Genomic DNA, 23,561 nt, shown 5'->3' with positions numbered 1-23,561 from the left:
GTAACGGCCTGGCCTACATGCTATACTTTGGTCTGCCTACCCACACAGGTCAGGATATACACACACTCCCAGAGGCTGCCTTCATTTATCATAGCTGGAAAATCAGTCAGATTTAACAGGATATTTGCTGGTGGCTGATACAGGCAGATAACTTCATAATGAACATGTCTACATTTTGCTAACCCTTGTAAAACTGGAAATGTTTGCCACTATAATAGCAATTAGTTTCTAATTTTTATGCATGAAATAGTTGGAGGCTGTATTCAATAAAAATATGTTGCGTAGGAATAAATTCAGTGAAACCCTTAGGTTGTAAGAATTCTCCTGTAAGCATAGGAGAGCAGATTACTTAGTGAAACATAGAACTTTACCTAATTGTTATGTTTCAGAATAACTTTATCGAAAGGGCAAAGGCAAAATTGTTTCTTCAGGTGAAATAACTTATCAGTGGAAATGAGCCTTTGTGAAATTCTCATGTCTATCTCTGGGTAACAGTACACACATAGCAAGCATGGTGTTAAACATACTGGGGCCCAGTGCAGAGATTTGGAAAGGAGCTTCATATCCCATCAGCAAACTGTGGAGTTACATGTAAAAATGAGAAGTACATGATTGAAGAAATAGTCCTAATAGCTGAACAATTATCCTTCATAAATCATACATTTGAAGCATGCCTTCCATGTAACCTGTTTGGCAAATGTCATGCCCCTGTGGCATAGTAGACCAGAGCAGTTGCCCTGTTTGCACCTCCTAACACTAAGCCTAGCATGTGGTACCATGTCATTTATACTTTTACCTGCACTTTGAAGAGGCATTGCTGGAAATGAGATTGGATAAATATTTGCATTGGCGAACCACACTATTGAAATTTCAACTATGTGTACAAGTTAAGAGGAGTGCATGGCTAATTTACTTGGAGTAATTTTTCAAGGAGCCAAAGCAAGAAAAATCACATTAAAAATTAGCATGGCTTTTAAATACCCAGCAAGGAAGTTAGCAATACTCCAAAATGTAATAAGATATGATAAGTAAATCAGCTGTGTGTTAAAAATAGCGCTAGTTCCATAACTGTGCTGATAGCATGGAGGTCTAGGGGGTAAATTTAGAAAGCATTTCTACTATCTTTTTCTATACAGGAGAAAAAAAAAAGGCTTCCTTTCCTCTCACTTGCAAGGCTTTTTGCTCCTATATATTACTATATTTCTATCATGCTGCTGACTTTATAGTTTCTCCCTTCCCACCCCTAGGTTAGCTCTCCTTATATATGAAAACCAAGAGACAATTTCTTCAATAAACCATCTATTAGACATTCTTGCTCGGGGTTATCTGTTATCATAGTTCATCTTCTCTCACCTGTTAATGATATCAGTGTGATTCTCATGTAATGCAGTGTTTGTTGTGCCTTAGTTCTAAGGCAAACCTTCTGGAATCTTAGAGCTTGCCCCATCTGTCTCCAAATATCAGCTATGAAAGGTGAAATTGGCAAACTCATGAAGGAATTGTTGGTAATTAAGGAAGCAACCAGTACTACTCAATTCCCAGCCAATTTACCACCAGCACAGCCACAGAAAATAAAGCATCAGAGGAATAAATGGGTCACAGTAGGCTCTGGTAATTGTGATCTGTGTCACAGAGGCATCTATCCTCCCAACCTTTCTCCCTCAGAAAAGAAGAGCGGAGCTAGAGGCAAAGAATGTAACTCGGTCCAAAGGACATCCCCAAAATAATGACAAATCAGTTCAAAGCAGAAAATTCTTACTGCTAGGAGATTCCATTATAAGAGGCATTAACTTAGGAACAGAGTTCAAGGTCCCAACCTAGTGAAATACCTTCCAGGATCATCTGCTAGCAGAAGTACCAACCAAATAACTGAATGTGGTCAGAGAAGAGAATAAAGATTCTATTACCTGCATTGGAATTCACCTGAGGACAAATGACCTGGCCAACAATAGCATGTTTGGAGCACAGAGAGCATTCCAGCAGCTTGGAGTAGGACTCAAGTCTTTGGTTTACACGCAACTGTATCTGAAGTAATTCCTACATATGGACACATAAAGGAAAGACTGCATAAAACAAAAGAGTTCAATGAATGGCTTTAAAACTAGGGTAAATGAGAAGGTTTAGATACATAGAAGGATGGAACAGTAGTGAAAAAATAGCAGGCTGTACTGTAACGACGGGCTACATCTTTCCATGACAGAAGGATCTTGGGAAGAAAGTCAGCTAGTATGTTTTGAGACATTTAAACTAGAGGATGGGTGTGAGAAAAGGAAGAAAGGAAATTCAGAAAGTCACCCCAAGGAAAATTGACAGTAGTGGGGATGGTGACATTAATATAGAAAACCATCTAAACTCAATAACATGGAAAGCAACAAGCACCAAATGTTCATAGTCTAAGCAAAAAGGTTCATGATTCACAAGCCCTAATGTTTGAGGAAGACTTGAATATTGTTACTGTTATAGAGACGTGGTTCAATGATTCTCTTGAATGGGATGCAACAATACCAGGCTATGATTTTTTTAGGAAAGATAAGGAGGGCGTCCGAGGAAAGGCCCAGGTGGAGTTGGCCGTGAGCAGCCTGTTTTGAGGCTGCCTCCTGCTGATTGCTGCACTTCGGGTAAAGAAGAGATAGAGGAAGCGAGTGGGTTCGCGGTTCAGGACAGCCGCCTTCATCTGCCACTTTGGGGCTTGAGGGAAGGAAGAAAGCTTTGCGTCTCAGGATTGCTGCCGCACTGGTACATCGGGATGGGAGGGGAGGGGAATTCAGTATGTTAAACAAGGGTTCTAACAGACTCTCAATTAACCAGAAAAACAGTAACCCAGTATCCACCAATCCCTGTGGGTGCTGGAAAACAGAGATTCTACTTTATCTTTATTGTAACTCTCCCCTTTTCCCACACATTCATGTTGCCATACATCTTTCCCTTTTTTAATCATGTTATATTGTAAGCTGCTTAGACATTATGGGCTCCTTTTACAAAGATGTGCTAGCGGTTTTAGCGCATGCTAGCCGCTACCGCTTCCTTTTAAGCAGGCAGTAGTTTTTCGGCTAGCGTGTGCTAATCTTGTGCATGCATTAAAAATGCTAGTGCATCTTCGTAAAAGGAGCCCATAGGTAGGATATCAAATTTTAATAAAACCTAGAAACTTGAATACCCTGGAAACAGTTGAAACCATGAGCTCTCCAAAGGTTAGAAGTAACGTTTAGAAATAAATCAAAACATAAAATGAAATAAGGTGATATATTTTTTGTTTGACTAACAATACATTTTTGATTAGCTTTCAAAAGTAACCCTTCTTCAAATAAAAAATAAACAAATGTTGACAAATATCAGAATATATAAGTGAAACATAAAAACATTGCATTTGGCAGTCTTCCATAAGAAATCGCATATCCCATTTATGTCAACAATTGCAGGAAACAAGATAGCTGTGAAGGAATGCTAGACTGCATTATTGATCATTGACTTGCTCTTGGCCCTTAAATCTCAGCTCTGATCAAGAAAGCCCTCTGTTTCTTCAGAATGATAAAACTTTTCAGATCCCTCATTGATGTTGAATCAATTCATATCCTATTTCTTTGTAGTAAATAGACTCTTATTATAATTCCTATATATACCAGAGATAGTGTCAAATATTGAACATCTTCAGTTTCTACTGAGGATGTAAATTTGTTTGAAATAACATGGGACATGTTAATGACAGGAAAAATACTAAAATTTCCTGTGTCATAAATAATGTATACCGGTGGCGTACCAAGGGGGGGAAGGTGGTACAACATGGGTGCACAGCTAATACACCGGGTCTGGAAACTCCCACTCTTCTCTGCCGCTGCTGCTTTTCTGAACCAGCAACAGCAGCAGTAAACTTTAAATTCAGTCATCAGGGGACCTTCCTGCAGCCCCCCGTGGCTGCCGGTCTGCCCCCCTCCAACATTGCTTCCTTGTTCCGGAGCAGAGCTGGCAGCTGCGGGAAGATGTAGGAAGGTCCCATAATGACTGCATTTAAGTTTACAGCCACTGCTGCTAGTTTGAGAAGCGTACAGCAGCAGTAGGGAGGGGAGGTGGCAAGATACTAAATGGCATTGGGGTGGAGGGAGAGAGATGGGAGAAGGATACTGGTATGGATGGGTGAGGGAAGTGGAGTATTGGGAGAGAGAGGGGGCAGATGCTGATGGAATTGGTGTGCAGGGTGAGGGAGAGAGAGACAGAAAAGGGAAGGATACTGGATGGAGTTAGGGTGGAAGGATAGAGATGAGCAGGGTACTGGTATGGAAGAGTGGTGCAAGGAGAGAAAGGGGGTAGAATCTGATGGAATTGGTGTGCGTTCCAAATAGTCTGACACTTTGCAACTTTTCTTATTACTTGTATCTAGGAAGTCACTACCTTGGCAACTTTATCCCATTACTAACTGGGAAGTCATTATCTTTGAATTTTTTTCTCTTCTTTTTCCCCCTATCGCTTCTTTGCAGCGGCGGCAAAGAAAGCAAACAGGATGTTAGGCATGATTAAGAAGGGTATTACGAGTAGATCGGCGGACGTCATAATGCCGCTTTACAGAGCAATGGTCAGATCACATCGGGAGTACTGTGTCCAATACTGGTCTCCTTACCTAAAGAAGGACATAACCCTGCTGGAGAGGGTGCAGAGGCGAGCCACAAAGCTAGTAAAAGGCATGGGAAATTTAAGCTACAAAGAACACCTCGGAAAACTAAGCTTGTTCACCATTGAGAGGAGAAGACTGAGAGGGGACATGATAGAGACTTTTAAATTACTAAAAGGTTTTGACAAAATAGAGTAAGAAGCATCGCTATTGCTGTTGTCAAATGTGATTTGGACGAGAGGTCATAGACTGAAATTGAGGGGCGACAGGCCCAGGACTAATGTCAGAAAGGTCTGTTTTACACAGCGAGTGGTGGATGCTTGGAATGCTCTCCCGGAGGAGGTAGTGATGGAAACCTCCATTATGGGATTCAAGTGCAAGTTGGATGCACACCTCCTTGCAAATCACATTGAGGGATACGGGAATTTAAGGACTTCATCAGGGAACACCTAGGTCTTAAACAGGGAACACCTGGATTGGCCTCCGCGTGTGCGGGCACGGGACTAGATGGACCAGAGGTCTGATTCGGTGAAGGCATTTCTTATGACTAGTAGTCATTATCTTAAGCCTATTACTTCTTCCCTTATTTCTGCATTCTTAACCTACCCTCTTGTTTTTATCCTGTTTGTTTTTTCCCCCTCAAGATATTGTAAATCTTTCCTGCCCTTGACTATCCTCTTGTGTCTAGTTTAGTTAATTGGTCTGCATACATTTCTCCGGTTTTGTTTTATTGATTTTATATATTGCTCATTGTTTTTATTTATTGTAAACTGCTTTGATTTGACTTTTTGTTAAAAATGGTGGTATATCAAATAAAGTAACTGTAACTGAGAGAGAGAGAGACAGAAGGAGGAAGGAGGAAGGATATTGGATGGAATTACGTGGGAGGGAGAGAAAGAGACAGATGCTGATGGAAGTGGGGTGGATGGAGAGAGAGAAGGGGAAGGCATTGGGTGTTAGTGGGGAGGGGAGAGGGGGAGCCTATGCTGGATGGAAGTGGGGATGAGAGAGAGAGGGGAGCAGATGCTGAATGGAAAAGGAGAGAGAGAAAGAGGGGAGCAGATGCAGGAAGGAAGTGGGGAGGAGAGAAAGAGGGGAGCAGACACTGAATGGAAGTGGAGAGAGGGGGCAGACGCTGGATGGAAGTGGACAGAGAGAGGAGAAGATACTGGATGGAAGGGGTAGAGAAAGAGGGCACATAATGGAAAAAATAAAGATAGGGTACATGCTAGATGGGGAAGAGGACAGAGTTAGTGAAATATTGGAGGAGGAGAGGTAAAGAGGGTGGCAAGTTGTAGGTAGACACAGTGAAAAGGGAAATTGAGGACTGGATAGTAGGAATTTAATCTAAACAGATGCAGAAAATAAATTGAGAAGGAAAACGAGGGAAGAAAAGGAAAGAGAAGCGAGAGTGAAATACCATACGATGGGGCTGGGGTGTGGAAAAGGAAGGAAAGGAGAGAGTTAAATCCAGACTATGAGGTTGTGGGAGAGGGAAGGAAAGGAGCGTAGAGAGATACCATTGGAGGAGGGGAGGGAAGGGAAGAAGATGGATGCCAGACCAATGGAGGTGGAGGAAGGAATGGAAGGGGGAGGCAAACCGTTTCTGGAAGGGGAATAGAAGGAGAGAAGATGCCACATAGAAGGGGCAGAGAGAGAACAGACAGTGGATGGAAGGAAGAAAGTGGCAAATAGATTGGGAAAGTAGAAACCAGAGAAGACAAAGGTAGAAAAAAATTATCTATTTATTTTTTTGCTTTAGGATAAAGTAATATTGTAGCTGTTTTGATAAATATTTATAAATAGAAAATAGAAATAAGGTGATTCTTTTATTGGACTAATTGTAATACATTTTTGACTAATTCAGAGACCAAAACCCCATACCTCAGGTCAGTTTAGAAAGCAGGTGAAAATGATTTTGTTCCAGAGTTATTTTGGCTACAGGGATAATCAAATGTTTTACTAGACTTCCTGGACAGAACTTATACGTTGTGAGTTAGATCAGTGTTCTTCAACCTTTTTACACCCGTGGACCGGCAGAAATAAAAGAATTATTTTGTGGACCAGCAAACTACTAGGACTAAAATTTAAAAATCCGTTTACGCCCCATCTCCGCGAGCTCGGTCCCCGCAAACCATCTGATCCCATCTGCACAAGCCGCAATTATGATTTTATATTGAACGTATTTTATTAAAGTATAAAAAGAAACAATATTCTGAACAATTGTGATTTTAAAAATACAAATATACAGAGCATGGACCAACAAAACCCCTGTCTCCCCTCCCCTTCACATATATCCCCTCTACTATCAAAACTGAACAAGCCAAGTTATTATAGAATGCTACATAGAAATATCATGCTAACAGATTACTGCAGTCCCCAGTTATGTCTCTAGCAGGATATATAATTCAAATCTGATATATTCTAATGACAAAATAGAAATAAAATTATTTTTTTCTACCTTTTGTTGTCTCTGGTTTCTGCTTTCATCTTCATTTCACTCTTTTCCTTCCAGCATCTGCCCGTTCCATCCAATGTCTGCCCTCTCCCCATTCCATATGTATCTGACTTCTTTCTATGCCCCTCTTCCTTGTCCATCCTCCTCTCTCCTTTTTACATCATTCATTCCAGCTTTACTGCCGTCTTCATTTTTATCTCTCCTACACCAGATCTAGCATCTTTATCCCTCTCTCATTTCTCTGCTGACCCCCTTTCCAGCATCAATGTCTCTCTACTTTCTCATTCCTCTCTCTCCCCTTTCTCTCATCTGATCTCTCCATTCCACCCTGACCCCCTTCCCCTCCTGTAATCTCCCTGCCAGCTGTTTCCTTCCTTTTTTCTTTCTCCCTACCCTCCTTCCTTTTTTTCCTTCTCCCTTCCCTCCTCCCTCTATCCAACATTAACTCTCTTCCCATCCCTTTCCCTCCTTCCCTCCCAGCAGCATCTCTCCTTCTTCTCCCTTCCCTCCTCCCTCTATCCAACATTAACTCTCTTCCCATCCCTTTCCCTCCTCCCCTCCCAGCAGCATCTCTCCTTCTTCTCCCTTCCCTCCTCCCTCTATCCAACATTAACTCTCTTCCCATCCCTTTCCCTCCTCCCCTCCCAGCAGCATCTCTCCTTCTTCTCCCTTCCCTCCTCCCTCTATCCAACATTAACTCTCTTCCCATCCCTTTCCCTCCTCCCCTCCCAGAAGCATCTCTCCTTCTTCTCCCTTCCCTCCTCCCTCTATCCAACATTAACTCTCTTCCCATCCCTTTCCCTCCTCCCCTCCCAGCAGCATCTCTCCTTCTTCTCCCTTCCCTCCTCCCTCTATCCAACAGTAACTCTCTTCCATCCCTTTCCCTCCTCCCCTCCCAGCAGCATCTCTCCTTCTTCTCCCTTCCCTCCTCCCTCTATCCAACAGTAACTCTCTTCCCATCCCTTTCCCTCCTCCCCTCCCAGCAGCATCTCTCCTTCTTCTCCCTTCCCTCCTCCCTCTTTCCAACAGTAACTCTCTTCCCATCCCTTTCCCTCCTCCCCTCCCAGCAGCATCTCTCCTTCTTCTCCCTTCCCTCCTCCTTCTCCCTTCCCTCCTCCCTCTATCCAACATTAACTCTCTTCCCATACCTTTCCCTCCTCCCCTCCCAGCAGCATCTCTCCTAACTCCCTTCAAGTCCAGTAACAGCTCTCCCTTTTCCAGACCTTCCCAGCCTCCTACAGTGGCTTCCTCCCCTTCCAGCAGCTCTCGGTACTTGCCTGCAGGAAGTTGCCGGTAAATCACTTCCCTGGCAAATTGGAGAGCTGGTGGGAGGGGAGACAGCCACTTGTTCGCACACGCTGACCATCTCCCTCCACCTGCACCTGAATCTGCAGCTCTCTCCGGTCTAATAGTAACTTCCCCGCGGCCCTCTTCAGCAACTCGGCAGGGGTGGCGATCAAGACACGCTGCCGACGTCGGGCCCTTCACTCTCTGAGTCCCGCCTATTTTGTTTCAACTTCCTGTTTTCGAACAGGCGAGACTCAGAGAGGGAAGGCCCCAACGTTGGCAGCCTGTCTTGATCGCCTGAGGCTGGGAGGAACATTAGTCGGGAGGAACCGCAGTTGGCAGGAAATTTAACTGCCGACTTGATCTCGCCGGCCCTGCGCGGACCGGCAGAAATTTTCTGCGGACCGACACCGGTCCGCGGACCGGCAGTTGAAGAACTGTGAGTTAGATGATGTAAAAACAGGTATAACTGCTAAAAAGGTATCCAAAGTAACAAGATAACCAATGCAGAGACAAAGTAAAGACCCCCACACACTCCCCCAGTGTTCACTGACCTCCTCACACCCCCACAAAGATCGGAATAAAAACATACATACCTGTTTACAGAACATCAGCACCTAGTATAGGAAAGCCTAGTAGCGTTGCACATAGCCTGGGGAGGGTGGGCTAGTGAACCATAGCCACTCTAACCATATGCCACTCTAACCACCACATGTGGGTGGAACATGTGCGCCCACCAAACCTCCCAAAACCCAACTGTACTGCCATACAGGTGGCACCTGCAGCCATAAGGGCTACTCAGGTTGTAGACAGGTGGGTATAGTGGGTTTGAGGGATGTTTGGGGGGGGCTCACCATAACCTATAAGGGAGTTCTGATGAGACGTTTATGTGGCATCCTTTTTGTGAAGTTCACAGCAGTTCCCTATAAGGCAGGGGTGTCCAATGTCGGTCCTCGAGGGCCGCAATCCAGTCGGGTTTTCAGGATTTCCCCAATGAATATGCATTGAAAGCAGTGCATGTAAATAGATCTCATGCATATTCATTGGGGAAATCCTGAAAACCCGACTGGACTGCGGCCCTCGAGGACCGACATTGGACACCCCTGCTATAAGGTATCCCACTGCTCTGTTGCTACGTCTGGGTGGCCAGTTCATCACAATGCTGGCCCCTCCCAAGTCTAAAAGGAGGACATGTCCGGGGAAATCTGGACGTCTGGAAACCCTATAATCATGCCCCTTTATGGCACATTAATTTTGGTACAGCTTTATCAAATTGTCACCATAGTCCACACATCCTCAGATACCCCCCCCCCCCACATACACACACCCCTACACTCACTACATATACCCTTTGCATACAAACATGCTCATGCGTCTCCAACATATACATCCCACCTACCTATACCCCTACACAATCCCACATACCCCTTTCACACCCACCTATATGCACAATACTTTCTATGTGCCTAAATCTGACTTACAGTGCATTCCGAAAATCAATTAAAACCGCCCTATTCGACAAATTCATTGACTAAAACAGTCCTCTCCCTCTCACTAGGATTTCCCCCGCTGTAAATGCCTTTTCTTTCTCTCAAGAAGCTCCTGTCATGTATTCTTTACCCATGGAACTCCAAGTAGTATGTAAGCTTTCTATTTAGACTTATTGTTATTCGCTGACTGTCCAGCCTTCTTTCAATGTGAACCGCCTAGAAGTCGCCTGACTATTGCGGTATAGAAAAATAAAGTTATTATTATTATTAAACAGAATTCAGGGTAGGGATTTTCAGCTGGCTCCATATTTTCATGGCAGACAGATCTAATCCTGGTTGTTCAGCATTTATCTACCTGGACATTTTAGCTCCCTTTTGATTAGAAAGATCAGGACTACAGATTCTTTCATTCAGTGGAGTAAAACTAAGATCATACCATCTTATCTTGAAAATACAGATCTAGGCAGAAGCCCTACTTCAAATGTAAGGCAACATGTAAGAGCTTATTTTAATAATCTTTAATATTTAATTCTTTTGTCCAAAAAGGGTTCCACTTTAAGAAAAATACTTCTGAATCGCTACTTTAAAGGAGACAATGGAACTGGCATGAATGGACCTCTTTCTATGGGCTACAGCAAAACTACACAAATAGGGGGTAAGTTAAAAGGCTGTTACTACCAATTATTATCACATGATTGGTAAACCAAAATGTGTATGTTAATATCATACTATGTATGAGGAAATCTCGGCAGTTCAAGTAATTTTAAAGCATAAATACAAAATAAATAACAACTGTAACACCTTAATTTCAAGTTTTTTGAGCATCACCATATCACTTTCCTCTGAATATTAGACTCATCAGATTATAAGACTTTTCAATGTTTAGTGAAAATGTGGTTATTTTCATAAATTTTTAAAAATCATGTTTGTTCTTTTGATTAGGTATTTAATTATGATTTTTTAAAATTTGTATTGGTTTTTGAGTGTTATAAAAATTTCATTTTATGCTCTTTTTGTACTCTGCCTAGAACTTGTTAACTAAGCTGAATAGAAATGCTAAAATTAAATTAATAACATGTATGAAACTGTCATATTCTCATATGGCTTTATGTATAAAAATTCTATTTTAAGTTTTTCACAGATATTAATAAGCAATATCAAATTTCTCCACAAATGTTCATCTATTAATAAATAATTTTCCAGTCAATAATTGGATATGGAAAGCTAAATATTCTGCAGTTCCCAATGAAATCTTGAAAGAGTATCCGCTATAATAAAATCCTTAGCGCGCATGCGCACTTCAAACTCTGTGCTTGTGTGCCGCCGTATGCGCAGTAGGAGCCAGTGGTGGTTTCCCCATCGCCCTCCCTCAGCGATGCTGGCTTCTTCTACTGCACATGCGGAGGCACCTTAAGCACGGACGCATGGAGGCGGCGACTCCCCCCTCTCGCCCTCACTCCATCTAACAGGACCAAGGAGAGCAAAAAAATAACGGAAGCAGGCATACCAACTGTGGTTGGTGGTTGATCAGGCTGGGGAGGGTGGAAACGACTAGCAGGAGGCAAAAGGAGTGATTTAAGGGTAGATGGGAGAAGAGGGCTGGAGCTCAGAAAGAAAGACAGACATACTAAAAGACAGCGGGCAGGGAGAGCGACAGACAGACAGAAAGAAAGACAGACTGACAGGAGGCCAGGGAGAGAGACAGAAAGAAAGACGGCAGGGAGCCAGGGAGAGAGACAGAAAGACAGACAGACAGGGTGCCAGGGAGAGAGACAGACAGACAGAAAGAAAGACAGACCGACAGGGGGCCAGGGAGACAGACAGAAAGAAAGACAGACAGCAGGCAGGGAGAGAGACAGAAATACAGACAGACAGACAGGGTGCCAGGGAGAGAGTCAGACAGACAGACAGACAGACAGAAAGAAAGCCACAGACAGGGGGCCAGGGAGAGAGACAGACAGAAAGAAAGACATAGATAGGGAGGCCAGGGAGAGAGACAGTCAGACAGGGGGCCAGGGAGAGAGACAGACAGAAAGAAAGACAGACAGCAGGCCAGGGAGTGAGACAGAAAGAAAGAAAGAAAAAAAGATAGATGGGACAGGGAGAGAGAGAAAAAGAAAGAAAGAAAAAAAAGATAGTTGGGGCAGGGAGAGAGAGAAAAAGAAAGCAAAAAAAAAGATAGATGGGGCAGGGAGAGAGAGAAAAAGAAAGAAAGAAAAAAAGATAGACGGGGCAGGGAGAGAGAGAGAGAAAAGAAAGAAAAAAGATAGATGGGGCAGGGAGACAGAGAAAAAGAAAGATAGAAAAATAGACAGCGAGAAGGAGATAGAAAGAAAGGAAGAAAGAGACAGGGGCAGGGAGAGAGACAGAAAGAAAGAAAGACAGACAGACAGACATATATTCTAGCACCAGTTAATGTAACGGGCTTAAACAGTAGTATGTAAATATTATAGATTTTATTTTTTTTTTACAAAATTATTTTTTTGTGTATTCATAACATTGGAATGATGCTATCACTTAGGGCTTTTTACATGAATGTCAGCACTATTGTTCCTCGGCGTTGTCCCCAGAAAGATGAAAGGATGGCGTGGTAACCTAATAGTGCAGTGGTCTGAGAACCAGGGGAACTGAGTTCAGTTCCCATTGCTGCTCCTTGTGACTCTGAGTAAGTCACTTGTATTCCAGTGTAATAGGTGAGACATTCTAGACATTAGGGTTATTTACTTATAGCCGCATGCTGCTGCAGAAGAAATCCACTCCAGATTTTTCACTCTGCCTCTGTTATACTCATTGGGCCCTCTAGCTCCACCTTCAGTTCCTTCCTTCTTCACGCATGCCTGCAAGAGTGTATGTTCTGCTCTCCCCATTTTATTGTTTTTAATTTGATGTAATTTTGTCCCCTTTTTGGGTAATTTAGTGTTTTGAGCGAATTTGAAGCTCTGCCTGCTTGAGAATTCACAGACATCGGTTTGTAGCTGATAGGTTGATCCCACTTGGTACCCGTTAGCCAGCCAGCATAGTTTTCTATGGAGCTCAGGGCCATCCCTAAGGTAGTCTCACCTACTGTTAATCAGGGGTCGAGCGCAGGCTTGTAGGCACCCTTAGAAGGCTCGGTGGTGTCTCACAGAGTGCTGGCTGTGTTGTCATGCCTCCGCCAGTATAAGTGTGCATCCGTTAGTCCCAGGGTGGAGGTGTTGTCAGATGTAGGAGTCTGACTGGTAGCCCGAAGATCAGCTTTACAGAACCATTCCCACCAATGTGGCAGTGAATTTTCTCATCCAGCTACTGTGAGAGACATGAAAGCAGACTACAGCACAGATCTTCTGTCAGGTCACAGCCCGTGAGAGTACACAGCCCGTGAGAGGAATCGGGGGAGGTTTAAAAGTGGGGGTTTGAGTGTTTCTGAATGTTCCCCTATGTTCCCCTTCCTGAAAAATAAAAAAAATCACCGTTTGTAGAGTTTGGGAAGTGTGAAAAATAGCATGATTTTGGTGTGAATTTTATGATGGTGGCCATCTTGGATTTTTAGCGATCTTTTTTTCTAAAGCTCCCTGCTTTTTCAAAACTACAAATTTTGCCTAGAAACCTGCTGGGATGGAGTCCTTGGGCTCTCCTCATGTGGATTATTGCCAGAATTGCCCACATTTAACATTTTTAGAGCTTTTTTGCACCATGTGGTGCAGCTGGGGGGCCACAGTGTCCAGCTTAGCCTTTCCCCCCCAACTGAAGCAGGTGACCAAACACTCAGCTAGCCCAACGGGGCAGCCTTTGTGACTTTTGGAGCTCGGCATGGCTGGTAATTCCATCCACCACATTGCGGACTCTTTGCAGCCTTGGAAACACAAATTTTAGTCACCTAAAGGGTGAATCCATGCCCCAGAAGCCGGACACACTCTGAATTTTTGAATGTTCTTGTGGTCTGACACTCAGAACCAGTGTTCTCCCCCTGCGCAGTCCAAATCTACCTCCACAGTGTCTTTCAGTGGTGTTGCTCCTTTGACACATCTTTGATTCACCCTACCACTGGGCTTGCGCTGCCTGACCCTGATCTAGGGGATCCTGATGCAGATGACATGCTTGCTGACCTCTTATTTGCAGGTGCAGTGCTTCATGGGGCAGGAAATTAGGGACTGTGTGCTGGATCTGTGGATCCCTCAGGGTTTTTTGGAGCCTGAACATGCTCTGATGATCCTGTACTTTTTGAGTCTGCAGCTTTGCTGGACCTTATTTCTAAATCTTTGCAAGAGGTCCTGTTGGTTACTCAGCCGGTTCTGTCCACTTCCTCCACCTGGCTTTGTGGCGTGTGCTTGCAGTCTGTTACCATCCCCTGGCACCCTAATAGTGTGTTCTGGTCTCAGAGATGTTTGACTCTCCGGAGGGTGCTCTGGTATCATGGCACAGGAGTGTCAGCAACTTTTGCCATGTGGATTTGGACCTCAGGAAACTCTTTGACGCAGCTGCCTTAGGCATTAAAGCTGCTTAGACAAAGTTTTTGTCGCATGCACCTTTCTCTCTCAAATGCACACACTGGAGAGTGAGGTGGTTGTTACCTCACCTCAACTTTTTGGGGGAGGCAGGGACGGATTACATGGTGGATGCATCGAAAATGGTCAATCAACTGGTTGAAGCTCAGAGCCATTTGACTAGCTCTGTTAAGATTGAAGAAGACTCTGGAGGGCCGAGCAGTCCAGGTCTTCTACAATGCGATAGCAGTAACCTAGGTAAATCACCAGGGAGGGACAAAGAGCACTCCTCTGGCTCAGAAAGCCCGCATTCTTTTTCTTTGGGAAGACCGTCATCTCCTAGCACTGACAGCAGCGCATGTGGTGGGAGTAGAACACGTTCAAGCAGACTAACTCAGCAGGCAGACTCCGGATCTGGGCAAGTGGGCCCTATCCCCAGAGGCGTTCCAAGCGATAGTGAGGCACTGGACACGGCCCCGCTTCAACCTCATGGCCATGGCAAGAAACAAGAAAGCGGATCACTTCTTCAGTTAAAGATCCGAGCCTAGCAGTGCGGGACTCGAAGCTCTGGTGTAGTTGTGGCCTCAGGAGATTCTCCTGTATGTTTTCCTTTTTGGCCGATGTATTCCCTGGGATGTATACCATCCGGTCCAGGCGATTTATCACTTTTTAACTTGTCAATGTAGCTTAGTACATCTTCCAGATTCACCGAGATTTCTTTCAGTTCCTTCTACCACATCATCAACCTTGAAAATCATTTCCGGTTTAGGTAGATCTCTTACATCTTCTTTAGTATGATTCTTTGTGGATTTTATTAGCTATGCTTATTATTGTGAAGAGCAATGTTTCTAAATATGCTGAGTGCCTGACCTACATTTCTTCATGTTAGGAGGCTAAAGTTTGCAAAAATTCAGTATAGAGGATATTCATGGTAGAAAATAAAACACATAATAAGCTCTCCGGGGACAGGAAAATACCTGCTGTATCTGACTGTAACTCACATTCCAATGCAATAGGAATGGTATGCTGAACCATAGGGTTATCCATGCATGCTCGCGAGCCTACTGCAGAAGATGTCAATCATAGTTTTTCATCTTCTTCTCTCCAGTCTCTGCTGCTCCCTTCAGTTCTTCCATCTGCAGGCGAGCATGAAGGTGGTGGTCTGATCTTCTCCCTTTATTTCTTTATTTTTTTGCAGTCTTTTTCAATGGTTTGTGGGTTTTACATGGCTCCAGGACCAGCTGTGCCTGCTTGGAGAGGAGTAGACTCTGTCTGCAGCTGGCAGATGTTCCTTTGGGGACCTTTTCAGCCAGTCTGCTGAATATTTGTGGAGCTCAAGTCAAGGAAGCAATAGCTGGGCCCTCAGCATTTGCTTCCTTGACTTAATCAGGCACTTGAGCGCAGGCTGTTAGGTATCAATAGTATCCTTCAGGGCGCTCATGGTGCCAGCTGCAGTTTAACCCCCTCTTCTCCTTTCAAAGTTCATCATGACCTGGGAGGCGGAGGTTTAGTCCGACTGAGATCCAACTGGAAGCCTGAAGATCTCGATGTGATAGCTGACTGGTGGATTGAGGCAGAAAATCCCTCCAGATCCAGCTACTCTTTCAAGGAGGTGAAGCAGGCTCTAACACCTTTTCCCCTGTACATGTGAGTGCAGACTGTGACAGCCTATGTGGAAAATCAGGAGTGTGGTGTCTTTAAAACTATGTTTTAACTGTTTCTGCAGCTATAGCATTTCCCCCCCCCCCTTTAAATCCTATTTTTATTTATTTTTGGTCAGTTCTTAAGCATTTTAAAGCCATTTTTTGTGCCAAAACACTGCAGTGTCCATCTTGAATTTCCCAATTTTTTTCTAAATTCTAAAACTCCCTTAAAACCCATCATTTTGTGTCAAAATTGGTAGGGATAGAGTCCTCAAACCTTAATACCCCCAATATCATGCCTTATGTGCACTGGATGGGTAGCTGAAGAGTGCCCTTGTGCCACGTGCTGCGTAGCATGGGAAGGAAGGGCAGGAGCTTCGGGCTTAGCCCTTCTACAGGCCACTATGGTTGTAGAATGGCAGACGGTTCTGTCAGGGAGAACAAAAAATTTTTAGAATTCCAGGACAACAGCTCTGTACATCATCAGGATGCAGAAGCTTTGCAACTCAAGAAAAGATGCCTTCTCCACCCTAAAGGACAAGGAGACTTGCCTCCTCAAGCTTTTACCCCAGAGTTCATTAATCTCCTCTGGCAGGCTTATGCATATGGCTGAAATCCACTAGTCAAGTCCGTGAGCGACTGACCAGTGTGCAGACTCATTGGAGTCTCAGAGCGCTTCCTCCTTTGAAAGCAGAGGCTATTCTGAATCATGATGATCCTTCAGACAGGGACTCAAGAGGACCCAAAGTGAGGCTTTCCTGATGGGTGAAGCAGCCTCCATTTCAGAGGACCAGGAGTGATTGGCTGTAGATCAAGGAGAAGATCCCTCAGTCCGCTGACAATTTAAATCCTCAGCCCTAATGGAAATTATTATCGAGTCCTTCAAAGAACTGAAAATAGACCCTCCACAAACCCCGTCTTCCCAGTGTTCTCTTCTGAGCATGATCCGAGCTCAGCCTACATCATTTTGTGGCACCTGGACATATGAGGGTCTTTATTTGACACCGTCCCACATAAAAGCTCCCCCACCGATCTACCACCCTCCCCAACAAACCTAGCGGACTACTTCGCCAACAAAATTCCCAACTTGAAAACAACGCTCACAACAACTAGCACTTACCCATATATCCATCCACCCTCTCTAGAAAATGATGGCTCACCGGCTGACATGACCTGGACTCACTTCAAAAACCCAGACTGGAACCTATTTCTCAAGCTATACTCAAAATATTCGAAATCCAACTGTCTACTAGATAACTGCCCTCCATCCATCATGAAAACTGCCCCCTCCCCTTCAAAGTGGAACTCTTCAATTGGATCACCCTGTGCATGTCAACTGGCCACTTCCCACTGGAACTTGGACACATCCTCGTATCTCCAATAATCAAAAACCCCAAAGCCGCGTGGAGGCTTGTTGCAGCGGTGGAGAGAGTTAGCCAGGAGGGCTGAGACAGAGAAGGTAGCGGCGGCGAGGGCGGGCAGCGGCGAGAGTAAGCTCCGCCCACCCGCACCGCATCACCAGCGGAGCCAGAGGCCGGACTCACCCTTAAGAGGAGGGGAGCTGCGGCGCGAAGGCAGCACAAGCCGCGTGGAGGCTTGTTGCAGCGGTGGAGAGAGTTAGCCAGGAGGGCTGAGACAGAGAAGGTAGCGGCGGCGAGGGCGGGCAGCGGCGAGAGTAAGCTCCGCCCACCCACACCGCGTCACCAGCGGAGCCAGAGGCCGGACTCACCCTTAAGAGGAGGGGAGCTGTGGCGCGAAGGCAGCACAAGCCGCGTGGAGGCTTGTTGCAGCGGCGAAGAGAGTTAGCCAGGAGGGCTGAGACAGAGAAGGTAGCGGCGGCGAGGGCGGGCAGTGGCGAGAGTAAGCTCCGCCCACCCGCACCGCATCACCAGCGGAGCCAGAGGCCGGACTCACCCTTAAGAGGAGGGGAGCTGCGGCGCGAAGGCAGCACAAGCCGCGTGGAGGCTTGTTGCAGCGGTGGAGAGAGTTAGCCAGGAGGGCTGAGACAGAGAAGGTAGCGGCGGCGAGGGCGGGCAGCGGCGAGAGTAAGCTCCGCCCACCCGCACCGCATCACCAGCGGAGCCAGAGGCCGGACTCACCCTTAAGAGGAGGGGAGCTGCGGCGCGAAGGCAGCACAAGCCGCGTGGAGGCTTGTTGCAGCGGCGGAGAGAGTTAGCCAGGAGGGCTGAGACAGAGAAGGTAGCGGCGGCGAGGGCGGGCAGCGGCGAGAGTAAGCTCCGCCCACCCGCACCGCGTCACCAGCGGAGCCAGAGGCCGGACTCACCCTTAAGAGGAGGGGAGCCAACGGCGCCCAGCCGTTCGGCGCGCGGCGAAGGCGAGCGGAAAAGGCGCTCGCCTTAGCGAGAGCGCCTTTGCGAAGGGCCTCAAGAAGGGCAGGCCAGGTCACTACATCCAAGGACTCCAAGAAAGGAAGACAGCAAGGTAAGGAAGTATACACATACACGCACACACACAAGTAAGAGGGAAGCAAACACAGAAAAGAAGGAAGGAATAGGCCCAGGAAGGACCACACATCAAAGGAACAACAGGCAAGAAGGCACTGAAGACAGGGTAGAAGCAGGCTAAGAAGGTAGCGCACACACATACACAGAGACAGCAGTAACAAGCTCAGCAGGACAAGAAAAGAGAGAACACGAGCTAAAGGAAAAGGCAGCCACAGAGGGTAAGCAAGGGGCAAATAGCACAAGTGCATAAGTAAAAGGAAGCGAAAGACGAAGAAGGTAAGGAAGAGCCAGGCACAGGAGTGAACACACTAGCAAAGAGCAACAGGACTCCTAGAGAGCGGACAAATATGGAAGCGGAAGGAACCCGAAGGATGAGCTTCCCAGTGTACTGCACGGACTGCCACATGTATGACTACCTCCCCTCCGGGCAGCAGTCATATGTGTGCAGACGATGCCAGGAACTGGAAAGCTTGAAGAGCGAAGTCAGTCGACTGAAGCTCAGGATCCAGGAGCTGGAGGGACTCTACATCTCTGAAGCCCCCTTCCAGACAGCCGAAGACCCCATGCGAGAGGAGTGCATCGAGGAACAAGTCAGGGAGCTCGAGAGGTTCATTGAGGATGCCTACAGGAGAGTGGAAGAACAGGAGCACGGAAATGAGGAAGACACACAGAGCAGAGGACAAGAAACATCTGACACCAAGGTAGAGGATACCCACGGAGGAACCTTGCTGGAAGAAACAAAGAACACCAAGGACACAGACCTGCGACCGACATGGAGGCTGAAAGAAGGGAAATCTGCAATCCTGGTGGGAGACTCAATCCTGAGGCACGTTGACAGTCACATAGCAGGAGGGAGAGAGGATCGGCTAGTGACCTGTCTCTTAGGAGCAAGAACAAAGGACATCGTTGACAAGATTGAGAGAATCCTGGAAGGAGCAGAGACGGAAGAGACAGCAGTGATAGTCCACGTCGGGACGAACGATGTCACCAGGAGGGAATACAGCAGGAATGCACTGACTGAACAATTCAAGATCTTAGGAAGGAAACTGAAGATGAGGACCCAGAGGATAGCCTTCTCAGAGATCCTGCCAGTACCGAGGGCAGAAACGAAGAGGCAGATGGAGCTACAATCAATTAACGCATGGATGAGAAAATGGTGTGAGGAAGAGGGATTTCTCTTCGTGAGGAACTGGACAACGTTCTGGGGAAAGAACAAGCTTTTCAAGAAGGATGGTCTACACCTGAGCAAGGCGGGAACTAGACAACTAGCAAATAACGTCAGAAGAGCGATAGAGCAAGCTTTAAACTAAGTAGAAGGGGAAAGCCGACAGTCGACCTGGTATCGATGGTTCGGGAAACAGTACCCAGTGAGGGTACTGAGGGGAAAGATTTTGGGGAAGACACAAGTGGCAAGCAACAGACTATGAGCAAACAAGGGAGTCAGATGAAGCGAGAGGGGGAAAGGATGAACATACCGGAAGGGGAAGTCAAAACGGGATTGGATGATGAGAAAGAACAAGAGGAGGACAATAGGAACACGCCACAAGGGGAAGGCAATAGGAATCTACCACAAAGAGAGGACAAAAGAGACAATACTCAGGAGTTGACAGGCCAGGAAGGGGACAGAATGAAGCATGAAATGCAAGGTAAAATAGAAAGGAAGGGAAAATGCCAAGACTTGAACTGCATGTATACAAATGCAAGGAGCCTAAAGAACAAAATGGGGGAACTAGAAGTCATGGCCAATAAGGAGAAACTAGACATCATAGGGATCACGGAAACATGGTGGAACGAGGAAAACAAATGGGACATAGTACTGCCAGGATACAAACTCTACCGAAAAGACAGGACGTACCAGAAGGGGGGAGGAATAGCACTATACATAAGGGATACCATCCACTCAACCACTGTGGACACAGCAGAGACAAATGCCCAACTGGAGTCATTGTGGATCAAAGTACCAGGAAGCAACGGATCCGAGATAAAGATGGGACTGTTCTACCGTCCACCTGGGCAAACTGAAGCTGAAGATACAGAAATGGTAGCCGAGCTGAGAAGGGAATGCAAGAACCCAAACACCATAGTTATGGGAGATTTCAACTATCCTGGGATAGACTGGTGTCTTGGAAATTCAAAATGTGCAAGGGAAACGGAGATCCTGGAAGCAGCCCAGGACTGCTTCATGGAACAACTAGTCGAGGCACCAACAAGAGGATCAGCGACTCTGGATCTGATCCTCAATGGGCTGAAAGGCCCCGCGAAGGATGTGGAGATCATAGGACCACTAGGAACCAGTGACCACAACATGATTCAGTTCAAAGTGCAAGTAGGACTACCTATGGGAAAGAGAACCAAGGCAACATCATTTAACTTCAAGAAAGGGAACTATGATGCCATGAGACAAATGGTGAGAAAGAAGCTCAAAAACAGCTCCAAGGAAACTCGGACTGTGGAGCAAGCCTGGTCCCTATTCAAGGACACAGTAAACAAGGCACAAAACCTATATATACCAAGATTTAGGAAAGGTTCCAAGAAGAATCAGACAAAGGACCCTGCATGGATAACCAGTGAAGTAAAGAAAGTGATAGGAGACAAGAAAAAATCATTTCAGAAGTGGAAAAAGGACAAAACTGAAGGAAACTGGAGAGAGCACAGGAAGCAACAAAAAGAATGTCACCGAGTAGTCAGGAAAGCCAAGAAAGAGTATGAGGAGAGACTAGCAAAGGAAGCAAGAAATTTCAAACCATTTTTCCGATATGTGAAAGGGAAACAGCCAGCGAGGGAGGAGGTGGGGCCCCTGGATGAGGGTGACCGGAAGGGAGTGGTGAAAGAGGAAAAAGAGGTGGCTGGTAGGCTAAACAAGTTCTTCTCGTCGGTCTTTACAATAGAGGACACATCCAGTGTGCCAGAACCGGAAAAAATCTTCAGGGGAGACCAAGAGGGGAAATTATCATGCATGGAGGTAAGCCTCGAAAACGTTCTCAGGCAGATAGATAGATTAAGAACGGACAAAGCTCCGGGCCCAGACGGGATCCACCCGAGAATACTGAAAGAGCTCAGAGATGAAACAGCAGAGTTACTGCAGCATATTTGCAACCTGTCCTTGAGAACAGGGGTAATCCCGGAGGCCTGGAAGATAGCGAATGTTACACCGATCTTCCAAAAAGGATTGAGAGGCGACCCGGGAAACTACAGACCGGTGAGCTTAACCTCTGTTCCGGGGAAGATGGTCGAATCAATGATCAGGAAAGGTATCAATGAGCATATAGAAAAAAATAATCTGATGAGATCAAGCCAGCATGGTTTCTGTAAAGGCCGATCATGCCAGACAAATCTACTGCATTTCTTTGAGGGGATAAGTAAGCAATTGGACCAAGGTGACCCAGTAGACATTATATATCTAGATTTCCAAAAAGCCTTCGACAAGGTGCCCCATGAATGCTTACTGAAGAAACTGTGGAGTCACGGGGTGGAAGGGAATGTGTACAGATGGATCAAAAATTGGCTGGCGGACAGGAAACAGAGGGTAGGAGTAAAGGGGCACTACTCTGACTGGATAGGGGTCACAAGTGGTGTTCCGCAAGGGTCAGTGCTGGGACCATTGCTGTTCAATATATTTATTAATGATCTAGAAACGGGGACAAAGTGCGAAGTTATCAAGTTCGCGGATGACACAAAACTCTCCAGCAGGGCCAGAACTGTTGAGGAATGCAAAGAACTGCAGAGCGACCTGAACAAACTGAGTGAGTGGGCAAAAAAATGGCAGATGAGCTTCAATGTGGAGAAATGTAAGGTCTTGCACATAGGGAAGGGGAACTCCATGTACAGCTCGGGGAAAGCAGCCAAGAAAAAGATCTGGGGGTATTGGTGGATAACACAATGAAGCAGGCGGCACAATGTGCAGCGGCCTCAAAAAAAGCGAACAGAATGTTGGGCATTATCAAAAAAGGTATCACTACCAGAACAAAAGAAGTTATCCTGCCACTGTATCGAGCAATGGTGCGCCCACATCTGGAATACTGCGTCCAATACTGGTCGCCATACCTCAAGAAGGACATGGCAATACTCGAGAGGGTCCAGAGGAGGGCAACGAGGATGATAAAGGGTATGGAGAACCTTTCATATGCCGAACGGTTGGACAGGCTGGGGCTCTTTACCCTGGAGAAGCGGAGACTGAGAGAGGACATGATAGAAACTTATAAAATCATGAAAGGCATAGAGAAGGTGGAGAGGGACAAATTCTTTAGACTAGCAGGGACAACTAAAACAAGAGGTCATTCAGAAAAACTGAGAGGAGACAGATTCATAACGAATGCAAGGAGGTTCTTCTTCACTCAGAGGGTGGTGGACACCTGGAACGCGCTTCCCGGAGAGGTGATAGGACAGAGTACAATTCTGGGGTTCAAAAAGGGACTGGATGATTTCCTGGAAGCAAAGGGGATAACAGGGTACATATAGAGGTTTACCTTACAGGACATTGAGCGAATAGGGTATGGATATTTTAGGTTAGGTAGGGAACACTTTCAGGTCATGGACCTGGGGGGCCGCCGCGGGAGCGGACTGCCGGGCACGATGGACCCCTGGTCTGACCCGGCAGAGGCAACGCTTATGTTCTTATGTTCTCCCTCTGTAACCTCCAACTACAGACCCATCGCCAATATTCCTCTCTTCCTAAAAATCATGGAAGGACTTGTCAATTACAATCTCACGTCATACCTAGAGAAATTTAACATCCTGCACGACTCCCAGTCTGGATTCTGCACTAATTACAGTACGGAAACCGTTCTAGCCTCACTAACCAATCACCTCCTCCAACTATTCTCACTGGGAAACAGCGCACTGTTACTCCAGTTTGACCTCAGCAGTGCCTTCGACCTAGTAGACCATGACATTCTGATTAGTTGCCTCGACTCCATTGGCATTTCCGGACAAGTACTAACCTGGCTCACAGGCTTCCTAAAAAACCGAACCTACCAAGTCCATAATGACGGAACCTTCTCCCATACATGGAGCAACCCCTGCGGAGTCCCCCAAGGCTCCCCCCTATCTCCGTCACTATTCAATATCTACATGGCATCACTGGGACACATGTTATCGAACCGTAACCTGAAATCCTATATTTACGCAGATGACATTACAATCATCATACCCA

General features: G+C 46.0%; 1 protein-coding gene across 5 annotated transcripts in view; it reads left to right on the top strand.

Annotated features, from left to right (window-relative positions):
- Positions 1-23,561, top strand: part of ITPR2 (inositol 1,4,5-trisphosphate receptor type 2) — a 665,265-nt gene that overhangs the window by 407,700 nt on the left and 234,004 nt on the right. For all 5 annotated transcript variants that reach the window (XM_033951965.1, XM_033951964.1, XM_033951968.1 and 2 more), the window contains one exon: positions 10,385-10,493. In XM_033951965.1, coding sequence (XP_033807856.1) covers positions 10,385-10,493 — 109 coding nt within the window. The remainder of the gene's footprint in view (positions 1-10,384; positions 10,494-23,561) is intronic.

This window comes from Geotrypetes seraphini, chromosome 7, assembly GCF_902459505.1.
Source record: "Geotrypetes seraphini chromosome 7, aGeoSer1.1, whole genome shotgun sequence".
NCBI lineage: Eukaryota > Metazoa > Chordata > Amphibia > Gymnophiona > Dermophiidae > Geotrypetes > Geotrypetes seraphini.
The sequence above is the reverse complement of the archived record's forward strand: the minus strand, read 5'-3'. Positions and strand labels throughout refer to the sequence as shown.